The 16,566-nt window shown below is 43.6% G+C and overlaps 1 protein-coding gene across 2 annotated transcripts in view; it reads right to left on the minus strand.

The window, feature by feature from the left end:
• TTC13 (tetratricopeptide repeat domain 13) overlaps window positions 1-16,566 on the minus strand; it is a 289,788-nt gene that overhangs the window by 233,473 nt on the left and 39,749 nt on the right. For both annotated transcript variants that reach the window (XM_082249950.1, XM_082249949.1), the window contains exons 2-3: window positions 1,354-1,448; window positions 138-213 (exon numbers count right to left, since the gene is read on the minus strand). In XM_082249950.1, the coding sequence (XP_082106076.1) occupies window positions 138-213; window positions 1,354-1,448 (171 nt within the window). The remainder of the gene's footprint in view (window positions 1-137; window positions 214-1,353; window positions 1,449-16,566) is intronic.

Genomic DNA, 16,566 nt, shown 5'->3' on the forward strand with positions numbered 1-16,566 from the left:
TGTATGAAACCTCCATATATCTGCTCTACAACAGAAACATTAAAATGCCACTAAAGTCCAATCTACAGGTACTAGCAAGTCCATAGTCACTTTATTATACAGAAGTCCAAAGAACTTTATATGTTTAGCTGACTTACCCAACTCCTCATTTATGTCATCATCTTCAGTGATAAAAGGTAGTCTCCTCTGTTCAGCCAAAGATTTGGCTTGGCTCTAGAAAGAAAAAAATGTAGAGATTTACTAGTAAACTAGTAAATTTATCAACTTAAATAAATGCCAACAAATGGAGTTCTATATAAACCCTTGGCAGCTAATTAGTACTTTACATTTGTTGAGATCCCTCAACATGAATTATTCTAGAAGGAAAAAGTATAAACAGAATCAGGATTTCAGCTGGGCTCAAAAAATAAATAGTTATTACGAGTTTTTGGTATATTTATGAAAAAGATGGTGCCTTTAACATCTTTGTTTATTAATCTACCACATAAGATGTTACAGGGGAAACCACTGATCTCATAACATAAAAAATAAAAATTTTGCCATATGAATTTTCTAAAAAGTAATTGGATATTTACTGGCTTTATTAGATGCCTTATAGTGATAAATGTATATGGTCTTCTGATTGGATAAAACAAAATCTTCATATACTAGCACCTCATGAGCATTTTGAAGCATGCTGAATGAGTAGAATGGTGTTAAGAAATGATGCAGCCATATATCATGGCATGTATGCTACTAAAACAAAAACATATTGGATCATACACGTCCAGATTATTTCATACATGGCAAGTCAAAATTCAGATCCCAGTCCTTACGCAATGTAATGAAATGATCTGATCCAAGATCAATAAGAAGTTTTAAAGGTTTAATATGAATGATCATAACGGTTCAATAAAGATACCACAAAAAGTTCTGCAAGTTTTCTAAAGACTGCATCATTTGTTATTATGACTTAGGGGAAGATCAGATCAACATTTAAATTATCCATTTGTAAAACAACATATTCTAACATTGTTTAAAGTGTTACTAACCCAGGACTCTGCATTTACTAGATCTCTCCCACTAGATATAAACTGCTAAATACCTTTTCTCCTCAGCAGTATATAGCAGTCTTGTGACTTACTGTATATCAGTTCCTAAAGCTTGTAGGAGGAGTTTTCATACCGTGCTGGCTGTCCAATCAGGATCCAGGACCCGACAGGATCAAACAGCCTTTTTACACAATGCAGAGGATTAACCCCTTAGGTTCCACAATGAGCAAAACAAACATGCCTTACTGCATATACACATGGATTTTACGGTTGTGGGTTTAGTAACACTTTAAAGATGCCTCTAAAAATCACCATATATTACCAGGATTTTTTCTGTATTTCTTGAAACTATAGATTCACAAGCTGGTGATCCTCTTGGTTCACAGTCCATATCACGGAAGGTAAAAAATGCTGAATCTGGGAAAATAGAAAAAGTATATTGGCACAAAATACAATAAAGCCAATAAAGTAAAGGCAAAGAGTAAAAACACTTTTCGGTATATTTCAAAGGAATATTATGGTTAGTTGTTTTAAATAAAGCTTATCTAAACCTAAAAACAATATACACCAATGCTTATCAATCCTAAGATGTGGTTGCTTAGTTTTGTTCTTCAGCCTAAAGCTGGCCATACATGACTGAAATTCAGCTGGTTCAGCAGGGACTGACTGAATTTCAATCCATGTATGGAAATTGTGGTTGAACAGAAGTCAATCTGCTGCTCCATTCATGTTCAACTGTCCTGTTGGAAAATTTGGGCTCAATCAGCACTGCAGCCCTGATCATTTTAATCTGATGGTGGGGGATTCTCCCCACTTTTAGAGTACAAAGACACAAACAATTACCCCATCCACCTTAAATGTGGATAGGGGAACTGGGTCAGTTTTTTTCTGTGCAAGCCGCTGATTGAATGAAACAAAAAACTGACTCATCTATTACTAGTCTTATTCCTCTCAATTTACCTGGTAATCCTGCCAGTTACATGCTTTCTATCCTGGGATGACAATGCATACAGACTGTACTGTATCTATGGAGGAGCAGCATTGTGTTACTGTGGAATTCCAGGAAAAAAAAGTACAAGTAAAATAGGGGACCTATTAGGAGAGTGTTGCTGGGTACAAGACACAATTTCATTAATGTAAGATATTACATACAGAATTCTTCCTCCAGTGCTGTGACTGATAGTCCTGGCTCTAGTATCATCTTTCTCTGCCCTAGTCTATTCACAAAACACCTTGGATTCTTTTCATAAATCAATGTCATATAATCCACTGTATTCCAACAATCACCCAACTGTAGGAGTTACAGATGAAGGCCACAAGCAAAGAAAACTGGAGCCTTTCCCCCGCAGTGCACCCTGGTGGCAGAAATGCATATTTTTCTTGTTTGGGAACTGCAGAAGTACTTGATTTGCATTCCAGGATTTTCTTGTCTTCAGATTTGAGAATTTACAATAATTTAAGACTTTACATAAACTCTCAAAAAACCTTTAACAACTTAATTACTGGGCACTTTCACCCCCTTCCTGCCAAGGCCAATTTTCAGCGTTATCACATTTTGAATGCGAAACGGCATTGCGTTGCTTTAACTGACAATTGCATGGTCATGCAACGCTGTACCCAAATAAAATTATTATTTTTTTATTTTTGTTTATACAAATAGAGCATTCTTTTGGTGGTAATCACCACTGTTATTTCCTTTCAAAAAAAACACTTTTTTTTTTTTCTTAGTTTCTGTGCTGTGCAATAGAGAAATATTTGTAAATCCAAACATTTTCTCCTCCATTGATGTGCGCTGATGGGCACTGATAGGGTGCACTTATATGCAGCACTGATAGGTGGGGCACTGATATCAGGGCCCATCAGTGCAGCCTCATCAGCGCACATCAGTGAAGGAGAAAAATTACTTATTTACAAAATATTCTAAGAAAAACTTTTTTTTTTTTCAAAATGTTCTGACTTTAGTTTTTTTAGCAAAAAAGTAAAAAACCCAGTGGTGAATAAATACCAAACAAAAGCTCTTTTTGTGAGAAAATAAAATGCTAAAAAAAATCATTTGGGTACAGCGATGCATGACTGTGCAATTGTCATTCAAAAGTGTGACAGTGCTGAAAGCTGAAAATTGGCCCTGGACAGGAAGGGAGTGAAAGTGCCCAGTATTGAAGTGGTTAAATAAATTATCGTCTAGAGAACATAATATGAAATGATTCTGAGAAACTGGAGAAATCGCCGGACAATGCTGAAATGCAATATTAACCTCCTCACATCCGCGCTACAGCCTATATACGGCTGCAGCGCGGACTCGAATTTTCGGGAGGCCGTTTTTAAACGGCCTCCAGTGACACGCCCCCCCGCGCGCTCCTGCGAGCGCGCAGCGGGGAGAATCTGTGTCGGCCGTGTCCAAGGGACACGGCCGATCACAGATCGTGGTGAATGGCCAATCACAGCGGCCATTCACCACGTGATCAAGCCGTCCAATGAGAGATGATCTCATATGTAAACATATGAGATCATCTCTCATCGCTGGCGCTCCTTCCTCACACGGAGCCTGCAGTGTGAGGAAGGAGGGGGAGCCGACAGCCGCTGGGGACACAGAGACATGTAATCAGGGCACTGATCACCAGTGCCCTGATTACTGAAGGTAAAAAAAACACACACATTGCCCCCCCATCAGTGCCCACAGTGCCCGCCATCAGTGCCCCCATCAATGCCCACAATCAGTGCCCATAGTGCTGCCAGTCAGTGCCCATCAGTGCCTGCTCATCTAGGCACTGATGAGCACTGACTGGCAGCACTATGGGCACTGAGTGTGGGCACTGATGGTGCTGCCCATCAGTGCCACCCATCAGTGCTCATCAGTGCCGCCCGTCAGTGTCCATCAGTGCCACCCGTCAGTGTCCATCAGTGCCACCCGTCAGTGCCCATCAGTGCCACCCGTCAGTGCCACCTCTCAGTGCCCAGCAGTGCCACCTCTCAGTGCCCAGCAGTGCCACCTCTCAGTACCCAGCAGTGCCACCTCTCAGTGCCTATCAGTGCCGCCTATCAGTGCCACCTATCAGTGCTCATCAGTGCGGCATATTAGTACCTCCTCATCAGTGCCCATAAGTGCCACCTCATCAGTGCCCATAAGTGCAGCCTATCAGTGCCCATAAGTGCAGCCTATCAGTGCCCATAAGTGCAGCCTATCAGTGCCCATCAGTGCCGCCTCATCAGCGCACATCAGTGAGGGAGAAAAATTTATTTTCAAAATTAACTCGCAGAAAATAAGAAAAACTTTTTTTTTTTTTTCAAAATTTTCTGTCTTTTTTCTTTTTTTTGTAAAAAATAAAAAACCCAGAGATGATTAAATACCACCAAAAGAAAGCTCTATTTGTGTGAAAAAAATGATAAAAATTTCATATGGGTACAGTGTAGCATGACCGCGCAATTGTCATTCAAAGTGTTAGAGCGCTGAAAGCTGAAAATTGGCCTGGATGGGAAGGGTGTTTAAGTGCACAGAAGGCAAGTGGTTAAATGCCCCTTTTTGCTTTTGTTCTTGTTGTTTTCAAATCCAACAAAAAGATTTTCCATAAAAAAAAAAAAAAAAAAAAAATGCCCCTGATCTTCAGGCCCTTTAGACAGCACTACATTAAATACAGGCATGATTCTGTAACAGGCATTACTGTACGAGTTTAGAAATATAAAAAAAAAAAAAAAAGAAAGAAAATCACTGTCAGAACACAGTTTGACATGTCATACAAAAATGCAAGGTAAAGCTCTATCATGCAAAGTGGCGGCCATATCGGAACATGGTCCAGAAATAGCACTGTCTTCTCTGGGACAAAGCTCATTTAAAATGGTCTGTTGCAAAGTTGAAAAATGTTCTGTAGTCAGAGTAATCAAAATCTGACATTTTTGTCTGTATCCTCTGAATTAAAGAGGAAAGGGACCTTCCAGCATAATATCAGCACTCAGTTTAAAAGCCTGCATCTCTGACGGTATGGGGATGCGTTAATGCATATGGAATGAACAGCTTGCACATCTAGAAAGGCACCATCAATGCTGAAAGATATAGCCAGGTTTTAGAGAAGCATATGTTCCCATCCAGACATTTTTTTTCAGGGAAGGCCTTGTATATTTCAGCAGGATAAGGCTAAACTACATAGTGTCTGTGACAACAGCATGGCTTCGTAGTAGAAGAGTCCAGGTGCTTAACTGGCCTGCCTGCACTCCAGACTTTTCATCAATTGCAAATATTTGGCACATCTTAAACAAAAAATAGGACAAAGATGACCCAGGACTGTTGGGCAATTAGAATCCTATATGAACCAAGAAAAGGACAACAATCCTCTCCCAAAACTCCAGCAACTGGTCTCCTTCAGTGCCGGTTCACACTAGGGCGACCTGTGAGGCGACCTGGTCGCCTCCCATAGGGAAGCTACGGACCCGTTCTAATAGGAGCGACACAAGTCGCTCCGACCTAGAAAAAGGGTCCGGAGCTTCTTTGGGGCGACCAGGAGGTGACCGCCATAGACTTCAATGACTCGGAGGTCGCGGTGCGAAGTAGCGTTGCGGTAGTGTGAATGGGGGCTTATTCCCAAATGTTTTTACTGTGTTGTTAAAAGAAGGTGGGATGCTTCACTGTGATAAATATGGCCCTGACAAACTTCTGAGACATGTTGCTGCCATCAATTTCAAAATGACCAACTAGTACTTTCTTGGTTTAAACATTTAGTATGCTTCTATTTTCTAATAATTAAATATGGGTTTCTGAGATTTGCAAATCATTGCATTCAATTTTTTTGTAGATTTTTCACAACACTCCCAACTTTTTTTGGAATTAAGGTTGTATGAATTTTAGACCATTAATTGTGGTGTGGTCAGTAAAATTGTTGGTAAAGACCAGCGCGTATTAAGAAAAATGCGGCTAGACCGAGTAAATAGCTTCCGTGAAGAAGGTACACAGTTAATCTGGCTTAAAAAAGACAAGTCCCATCTAGTTCAACCAATAGGAGGAATAAAAAAAATTAATTAAAAAATAAAATAAAAAAAATCTCAAAAAAAATTAAAGGAACACTTTATTCAGAGTACAGCATCATGTCAAATAAACTCCTGGGATATTGATCTGATCAGTTAAGCAGCAGAGGGAATTGTTAATCATTTTTAGCTGCTTTGGTGTTAATGAAATTAACAGGTGCACTAGATGGGTAACAATGAGACAACCGCATAGGAATGGTTTTACAGGTCGGAGGCCACTGAAGTTTTTTTACCAAATTTTTTCTGACTTTTTTTCATTAGTTTTGCATTTGGCTAGGGTCAGTTTCACTACTGGTAGAATGAGGCGATACCTGGACCCTACAAGAGGTTGCACAGGCAGTCCAAGTCCTCGAGGGTGGCACATCATTACGTGCCATTGCCAGAAAGTATGCTGCATCTCCCAGCACAGTCTCAAGAGAGCATGGAGGAGATTCCAGGAGACAGGCAGTTACTCCGAGAGCGCTGGACAGGGCTGTAGAAGGTCCTTAACCCATCAGCAGGACTAGTATCTGTTCCTTTGTGCACAGAGAACAGGATAAGTACTGCCAGAGCCCTACAAAAATACCTCCATTTGCCAATGAACACCAGAATTGGCAGGTCAGCCACTGGCGCCCTGTGCTTTTCACAGATGAGAGCAGGTTCACCCTGAGCACATGTGACAGACGGGAAAGGGTCTGGAGAAGCCATGGATAACGTTAGGTTGCCTGTAACATCGTTCAGCACGACTGGTTTGGTAGTGGGTCCGTGATGGTCTGGGGAGGCATAACCATGGAGGGACGCACAGACCTCTACAGGCTAGACAATGGCACCCTGACTGCTATTAGGTATCGGGATGAAATCCTTGGACCCATTGTCAGACCCTACACTGGTGCAGGGGCTCCAGGGTTCCTCCTGGTGCATGACAATGCCCGGCCTTATGTGGCGACAGTATGCAGCCAGTTCCTGAAGAATGAAGGAATTGATACCACCGAATGGGTACCACACACTCCTGACCTAAATCCAGTCTTTTCAGGAGCTCAGTGATGCCCTTGTTCAGATCTGGGAGGAAATACCCCATGACACCATCCATCGTCTCATTAGGAGCATGCCCAGACGTTGTCAGGCATACATACAAGCACATGGGGGCCATACAAACTACTTGAGTTGCTGCAATTAAATTTCAGCGAAAAGGACTAGCCTGCTGCATCATTTTTTCACATTGATTTTCAGGGTGTCTTTGAATTCTACCCTCTGTAGAATGATCATTTTCATTTCCATCAAACAATGTGGCATGCTTTTGTTCCTTACACATTACCCAGTCCATATCAGTATAGATATCCAGCATGATATTTTTCCCCATTGTGACGTGTTTTCAAAGTGTTTCTTTAATTGTTTTGAGCAATTTGTATACATACATATATACAGTATATACAGTAGGTACGGAAAGTATTCAGACCCCCTTAAATTTTTTACTCTTTGTTATATTGCATCCATTTGCTAAAATCATTTAACCGGTTGCCGACCGCCGCACGACTATATACTGCAGCGGTCAGCCCCGGCCAGGCAGAGTGACGTATCGGTACGTCACTCGCCTGTCACTGACTTGCGAGCCTATTGCGGGAGGGCGCGCGCCCGCCGAGGCGCGCGCCCGCCGCGACTCGTTCACAGACAAGTCAGTGCGTGTGACCGGCGGACTCGATGTCCGCCAGTCACACTACGCTCGCTCCTGTGAAGGGAGAAAGACAGAGCGGCTTGTGTAAACAAGCTGCCTGTCAGTTCTCCCTGTGTAAAAGTGAAGATCTGTCCGTTCTACTATGTAGAACGGTTGATCTTTGCTTTTACACCAATAGGAATGTCCCTGCACAGTTAGAATCACGCCCCTAGGACACACTTAACCCCTCCCTGTCCAATAAAGTTAACCCCTTCCCTGCCAGTGTCATTTTTGCAGTAACAGTGCATATGTATAGCACTGATTACTGCAGTAATGTCACTGGTACCCCCCAAAAGTGTCAAAAATGTCAGTCAAGGGTCCGATCTGTCCACCGCAATGTCGCAGTACCGAAAAAAAAAAAAAAAAAAAAAAAAAAAAAATCGCAGATCGCTGCCATTACGCGTTAAAAAAAAAAACACCAAAAATGACAAAAATCTTTCCCTTTGTTAGTAAACGCGATAACTTTTGCGCAAACCAATCAAAATACGCTTTTTGCGATTTTTTTACCAAACATAGGTAGCATAAAACAAATTGGCCGAAAAATGTTAAAAAATTTTGATTTTTACATTTTTTTGGGGGAATTTCATATAAAAAAAATGTGAAAAATATTGTTATTTTTGCAAAATTTACGCTCTTTTTTTGTTTATAGCGCGATCAAAAAATCGCACAGGTGATCAAATACCACCAAAAGAAAGCTCTGTTTGTGGGAAAAAAAGGACGTCAAATTCGTTTAGGTACAGCGTCGCACGACCGCGCAATTGTCCGTTAAAGTCACGCAGTAAAAAAATCGCAAAAAAACCCCTGGTCCTTTAGCAGCCAAATCCTCCGGGGCTTAAGTGGTTAAGTTCATTCTTCTTCCTCATGAATGTACACATAGCACCCCATACTGACAGAAAAACACTGAATTGTTGACATTGTTGCAGATTTATTAAAAAAGAAAAAAACTGAAATATCACATGGTCCTAAGTATTCAGACCCTTTGCTCAGTATTTAGTAGAAGCCCCCTTTTGATCTAATACAGCCAGGAGTCTTTTTGGGAAAGATGCAACAAGTCTTTCACACCTGGATTTGGGGATCCTCTGCCATTCCTCCTTGCAGATCCTCTACAGTTCTGCCAGGTTGGATGGTAAACGTTGGTGGACAGCAATTTTTAGGTCTCTCCAGAGATGCTCAATTGGGTTTAAGTCAGGGCTCTGGCTGGGCCATTCAAGAACAGTCACGGAGTTGTTGTGAAGCCACTCCGTTATTTTAGCTGTGTGCTTAGGGTCATTGTCTTGTTGGAAGGTAAACCTTCGGCCCAGTCTGAGGTCCAGAGCACTCTGGAGAAGGTTTTTGTCCAGGATATCCCTGTACTTGGCCGCATTCATCTTTCCCTCGATTGCAACCAGTCGTCCTGTCCCTGCAGCTGAAAAACACCCCCACAGCATGATGCTGCCACCACCATGCTTCACTGTTGGGACTGTATTGGACAGGTGATGAGCAGTGCTTGGTTTTCTCCACACATACCGCTTAGAATTAAGGCCAAAAAGTTCTATTTTGGTCTCATCAGACCAGAGAATCTTATTTCTCACCATCTTGGAGTCCTTCAGGTGTTTTTTAGCAAACTCCATGCGGGCTTTCATGTGTCTTACACTGAGGAGAGGCTTCCGTCGGGCCACTCTGCCATAAAGCCCCGACTGGTGGAGGGCTGCAGTGATGGTTGACTTTCTACAACTTTCTCCCATCTCCTGACTGCATCTCTGGAGCTCAGCCACAGTGATCTTTGGGTTCTGTTTTACCTCTCTCACCAAGGCTCTTCTCCCCCGATAGCTCAGTTTGGCCGGACGGCCAGCTCTAGGAAGGGTTCTGGTCGTCCCAAACGTCTTCCATTTGAGGATTATGGAGGCCACTGTGCTCTTAGGAACCTTAAGTGCAGCAGAAATCTTTTTGTAACCTTGGCCAGATCTGTGCCTTGCCACAATTCTGTCTCTGAGCTCTTCAGGCAGTTCCTTTGACCTCATGATTCTCATTTGCTCTGACATGCATTGTGATCTGGAAGGTCTTATATAGACAGGTGTGTGGCTTTCCTAATCAAGTCCAATCAGTATAATCAAACACAGCTGGACTCAAATGAAGGTGTAGAACCATCTCAAGGATGATCAGAAGAAATGGAAAGTTAAATATATGAGTGTCACAGCAAAGGGTCTGAATACTTAGGACCATGTGATATTTCAGTTTTTCTTTTTTAATAAATCTGCAACAATGTCAACAATTCTGTGTTTTTCTGTCAATATGGGGTGCTATGTGTACATTTATGAGGAAGAAGAATGAACTTAAATGATTTTAGCAAATGGCTGCAATATAACAAAGAGTGAAAAATTTAAGGGGGTCTGAATACTTTCCGTACCCACTGTACACACACACACACACACACACACGTACATATACAGTATCTCACAAAAGTGAATACACCCCTCACATTTTTGTAAATATTTTATCATAGCTTTTCATGTGACAACACTGAAGATATGACACTTTGCTACAATGTAAAGTAGTGAGTGTACAGCTTGTATAACCGTGTAAATTTGCTGTCCCCTCAAAATAGCTCAACACACAGCCATTAATGACTAAACTACTGGAAACAAAAAAGTACACCCATAAGTGAAGATGTTCAAATTAGGCCTAATTAGCCATTTTTCCTCCCGGATGTCATGTGACTCATCAGGGTTACAAGGTATCAGGTGTGAATATGGAGCAGGTGTGTTAAATTTGGTGTTCTCGCTCTCTCTTATATTGGTCACTGGAGGTTCAACGTGGCACCTTATGACAGTGAACTCTCTGAAGATTGCCAAGACCCTGAAACTGAGCTGCAGCACACTGGTCAAGACCATACAGTGGTTTAACAGGACAGGTTCCACTCAGAACAGGCCTCGCCATGGTGGACCAAAGAAGTCCAGTGTACGTGCTTAGGGTCATATCCAGAGGTTGTCTTTGTTAAATAGACGTAAGAGTGCTGCCAGCATTGCTGCAGAGGTTGAAGGGGTGGGGGTTAGCCTGTCAGTGCTCACACCTTACGCCGCACACTGCATCAAATTGGTCTGCATGGCTTTCGTCCCAGAAGGAAGCCTCTTCTAAAGATGATGCACAAGAAACCCCGCAAACAGTTGGGGGCATGGATAACTGGAACCATGTCCTGTGGTCTGAAGAGACCAAGATAAAATTATTTGGTTCAGAAAGTGTCAAGCGTGTGTGGCGGCAACCAGGTGAGGAGTACAAAGACAAGTATGTCTTGCCTACAGTCAAGCATGGTGGTGGGAGTGTCATGGTCTGAGGCTGCATGAGTGCTGCCGGCTCTGGGGAGCTACAGTTCATTGAGGGAACTATGAATGCCAACATGTACTATGACATACTGAAGCAGAGCATTATCCCCTCCCTTTGGAGACTGGGCCGCAGGGCAGTATTCCAACAGGATAACGACCCCAAACACACCTCCAAAATGACCACTGCCTTGCTAAAGAAGCTGAGGGTAAAGGCGATGGACTGGCCAAGCATGTATCCAGACCTAAACCCTATTGAGCATCTGTGGGGCATCCTCAAATGGAAGGTGGAGGAGCAAATGGTATACAACATCCAGCTGCTCCGTGATTTTATCATACAGGAGTGGAAGAGGACTCCAGTGGCAATCTGTAAGGCTTTGGTGAACTCCACGCACAAGAGGGATAAGGCAGTGCTGGAAAATAATGGTGGCCACACAAAATATTGACAATTTGGTCTCAATATGGACATTTTTACCTAGGGGGTGTACTACTTTCTGCTGCCAGCAGTTTAGACATTAATGTGTGTTGAGTTATTTTGAGGGGAAAGCAAATTTACACTGTTATACAAGCTGTACACTCATTACTTTACATTGTAGCAAAGTGTCATTTATTCAGTGTTGTCACATGAAAAGATATAATAAAATGTTTACAAAAATGTGAGGGGTGTACTCACTTTTGCAAGATACTGTACATACAACCCTATAGACACACACACACACACACACACAATCCTATACCACAGTTGATCCAGAGGAGGGCAAAAGAAAAGCCTCAATAAAGCATGATCCAATTGGCTCCAGCAGAAGAAAATTTTTTTCCTGCTCCCCCAAGTGGCAATCGGATATTCCCTGCATAAACTTTACCTATAAATATTAGTATCCAGTTATATTATGTGTATCTGGGAAAGAATCCAGGTACTGAGTTGGCCAGAGCCAGCTCTTGAGAAAATCTATTCCAAATTTTTACAGCTCTTAAGCCTGCCAGGTAGGCCTGCCATGCAGAACAATAGAAGTTTGTGGAAGGTTTACAGTGCCTGTAAACCCTTACAAATACCCAGTGAAGTGACTGGCCTCAGATAATACACAGAGATTAAATAAACCCTCCTATGCAAGTTGTACCTGTTTATCGTAGTCTTCTCCTTTCTACATCCATTCAAAGACCAAAATTTATAAAGCTTGTCTGAGCTGTCAGGAAAAAAAAAAAAAAAGGGGGGCAGAGAGATTAATTAACTCTCTGCAGAGCTCAGCAAGCTGATTGGGGGAAAGGGACATACCCCCTTCACACAGCACACAGGAACAGAGATGAGGTTGTCAATCAGTTGGAGGGCCAACAAGTTACCTTTTTTCTCTTGGTGTCAGATGGAAATCGTGCCGATTAAGTAACAAAGCAGCAGACAGAAATGACACTTTGTACTTGTCGCAATACAGAGCACGCACTATAGAAGGATATGCTTTGTTCATATTTCATGCTTAAAGTTTACAACCACTTGAAGACCAAATTGGCTGGTCGGTATAGGGGCCTCCCACAACCACAAGATAATAATTTTCAGCTGGATGATGAAACCATCATCTTGTGTATATGACAGACAACAGGATCATTCTGTTTGCTTCAGATTTAGAATGGAAGATAAACATTCCAGATACTGCCACGAGGAACAGATGACAATTTATTTAATTAAAGGCGGCCTCAGGAGGCAGTGAATTACTTAAATCTAATCTCCTGTTCTACATACAATCAAATTAGAAAAAAACTGATTATTCCGCTTGAATCATTTAGGAAACAGCACATTTCTTTACATGTAACAGAAATAGATTTAAAACAAATAGACCTCTCCAAATACTTTCCTTTCATTAGTCAGTGGACTAGAGACAATTACAAATCTAACACTTACTCTTTGCCGAAGCCATGAAGGGTACATTTACACCAGTTGCGGAAGGACCAAGCTGTGATTGTGTGCACAAAAAAAATAAATAAATAAATAAACTACTGCTTGCACCACAGACCAGTGCGAGGTAATACACTGCCACGCACCCCACGGCAGACAACAGAACTTAATGATATTTCAAATATTTCAATAAAGTTGGGGGAAAAAAAAAAAAAAGGTGAACACTGCGATGAACTGCAATAGGCATTGATGTCATTCCATGGCACATGAGCTTCTGCATTCCTACGCAGCAAATGGTTTGAATGTATCCTAAGGGATTTGGTTTACATATACAGTATTTATCTTATTTTGTAAACATTTTTCATTTGTTAGGTTAATAATAAAATATTACAAATATTATGGATGATTTCCAGCTAACAAGTGACACTTTAGACTCTTTATGGCATATTTAGAAAGCAAATCTAAAAGTAGTATTTAATTCTGCCTCCAGGTTTATGCAATGATGTGGTAATATTGCACCGCATGTTAGCTAGGTCTGCTATAATGTGCTATCAAAGCAGTCTATCAGTGCTACGCTGTCACTGCTCCAGCTGGTCCCATCTATGCTCGCTCTCACAGGCCACTCAAATGGCCGGGCCACAAGGATGTCACCACTGTGCATGCATACAGGAGCCACTTCATCACGATAGAGTGGGTGTTGTAAATTTGGCCTAAGCTGCGCATGTGCGGCTCAATTACCACTGACAAGCCGGTAGAGGCATTTATGACATAAAAGACCACTAGGGTCTCTGCTATAATAAAAACCCTGTCTGTCAACATTTTTTTTGTTTGAGTTTGAGGTAATTTTAAATGCTTTAACATATTTTAAGCTCCAATAACACAAATAGCCGAATGTTGTAGCAAACCCCTGCCCCTGTAAAGCCTATGTGAAACCTTGTTTCTTTCACTGTAGAAAACCTAAAATGCTCTTTACTTAATGTTACCTTGTTACAGTGTTTTTTATTGTTAACCATTGTTTTCTTTGCAGGTACGCCTATCAGTTTGTTCATTCTGACAGCAACAGCGTTTGCTCTCGGCATGTACGTAAATAAATGATTGCAGCGCCGTAGAAGGGGATTTCACCACCGTTGCTGAAAAAACAAAAAAGAGCAGCAAATATGGCGAAGCATAGGGGATGGGTTGAATACAGAGGGCTGATCTCCGCTATGCTTCGCCATATATTTAACACTATTCTTGGCAAAGATTTCTTCATGCACATCGATTGATGCGAATGGAGGAATCTGCTATGTTCTTTTTTTTTCCATTCAGCCCATGGGCTAAACGGAAAAAAAAAAAAAAACATTGCATGTATGGCCATCATTAGAAGTGGGTGGATGCTGGGAGGTCTAATGGTGGGCATACCACATACTTTCTGGCAGAGATTTCTTCATCCACATCGATCGATGTGAATGGAGGAATCTGTTAGCTGCATGAAAAAAGAGAACCCCACAGGCTGCATTAAAAAAAAAAAAAAAAAGAACCTAACAATATATGCCCAACCAGCAACGTACTGGTACATTGCTGGACTTTGAGCGGTCATACCAGGATGATGCCTGCAGATTTAGGCATCATCTTGGTATCGTTTCTTTACAGCCAGCGGTCGGCTTTCATGTAAAAGCAATCCTAGTGGATAAGTTGCCGCTAGACTGCTTTTACAAGCAGTGGGAGGGGACTCACCCCCCCATCGCCTTCCACGGTTTTCTCAGGCTCTCCTGTCCCACCGGGTAACCTGAGACTGCAGCCCGTGGTTCCGTCAGCGGACCATAGAATGGCCCCAATCATCTGTATGGCCTAAGCTACCAGAAGCTATTAGCATTTCAAGGTTTGGTTTGGCCAGATATAAACAGCACCATTGGGAAATTGAGAAAGTATGTTTATCACACCAATCTTGGTGTGGTTAGATGCTTTAAGGGCAGAGTAGAGATCTAGAGTCTAATAAACCCCAATAAAAAAAGGAAGGAGGAGGAGAAGGAAAAGAAGAAGGGAGGGAGGGGGAGGAGGAGAAGGAAAAGAAGAAGGGAGGGAGGGGGAGGAGGAGAAGGAAAAGAAGAAGGGAGGGAGGGGGAGGAGGAGAAGGAAAAGAAGAAGGGAGGGAGGGGGAGGAGGAGAAGGAAAAGAAGAAGGGAGGGAGGGGGAGGAGGAGAAGGAAAAGAAGAAGGGAGGGAGGGGGAGGAGGAGAAGGAAAAGAAGAAGGGAGGGAGGGGGAGGAGGAGAAGGAAAAGAAGAAGGGAGGGAGGGGGAGGAGGAGGGAGGGGGAGGAGGAGGGAGGGGGAGGAGGAGGGAGGGGGAGGAGGAGGGAGGGGGAGGAGGAGGGAGGGGGAGGAGGAGGGAGGGGGAGGAGGAGGGAGGGGGAGGAGGAGGGAGGGGGAGGAGGAGGGAGGGGGAGGAGGAGGGAGGGGGAGGAGGAGGGAGGGGGAGGAGGAGGGAGGGGGAGGAGGAGGGAGGGGGAGGAGGAGGGAGGGGGAGGAGGAGGGAGGGGGAGGAGGAGGGAGGGGGAGGAGGAGGGAGGGGGAGGAGGAGGGAGGGGGAGGAGGAGGGAGGGGGAGGAGGAGGGAGGGGAGGAGGAGGGAGGGGAGGAGGGAGGGGAGGAGGGAGGGGAGGAGGGAGGGGAGGAGGGAGGGGAGGAGGGAGGGGAGGAGGGAGGGGAAATCCACGCGCGGGGGGGGGGAGGGTTACTCCTGGTGGGGGGTCACTGCCAGGGCCCCACTATGCTGGATGGATCGCTGGATCTCGGAGCCCGATTATGCTCTATAGCAGTGAGTGGCAAGGCTTTAACTCTGGTGCTGACCCAGGTATGTGATGATCGTTTTCTGAACACTTCAGGTTGGCTCTGCTCTCCCTAATATTGGACAGTGGTGAATCTATTGGGGTCCCTGTAGGTCGCTCTCACTCTGCTATATCGCAGTTTAGTGTGCTGGGACTTGTAGTACCACTGGTGCAGCAGTGTGGGGCCGTTTTTTGCAGCATTCTTAAAGTGACACTGCGCTGTCCCAGAAGCAAGTATCGCCTACTGAGCCCCTCCTTGGTGTTGTGAGGACCTCCGGGTCACAACCCTTGTCTGCCTTAACGGAGGTTTTAGAAACCCTTGTGTGAAAAGTTGATATGGTCCTAAAAAAAGAGGACTAGTAAAAAGCGTCCACTGCCCTCACCTGCCTCATCTGTAGCCTCTGGGGTTGATATAGGGGGGCCCTGGCAGTGACCCCCCACCAGGAGTAACCCTCCCCCCCGCGCGCGGATTTCTCCATAAGCCCCCCCCCCCCCGAGGGCCCCCATTGCCTGCAACAGCCCCTGCACTGTGCCTGACTCCGGTAGAAAACCCCTATGAAATAGTGGAGATTGCCTGCGGGGAGGAGCCCTGGGGCACATTTGGACAAAAGGGTCCCTTTTTTACATAAATATGCTAGGACTGAAATCCCAGCAGGGAACTAGGTCCTTACTCCTGACTAGAAAAAAAAAAACGGAATGCCTATAGCAGAGTGAGTGGGTGTATACTCCCAGGTACTGCCCCATAGGTGTGGTAAAAAACTTTCCTGCCTAGTGTCCTACTCCTGTAGGAGGCAGCATACCCCAATGGTAAAGAAGAATATGGAGCTGAGTCGGACAACAAACGAT

This window comes from Pelophylax lessonae (genome assembly GCF_965119305.1).
Source record: "Pelophylax lessonae genome assembly, chromosome: 3".
Lineage (NCBI taxonomy): Eukaryota > Metazoa > Chordata > Amphibia > Anura > Ranidae > Pelophylax > Pelophylax lessonae.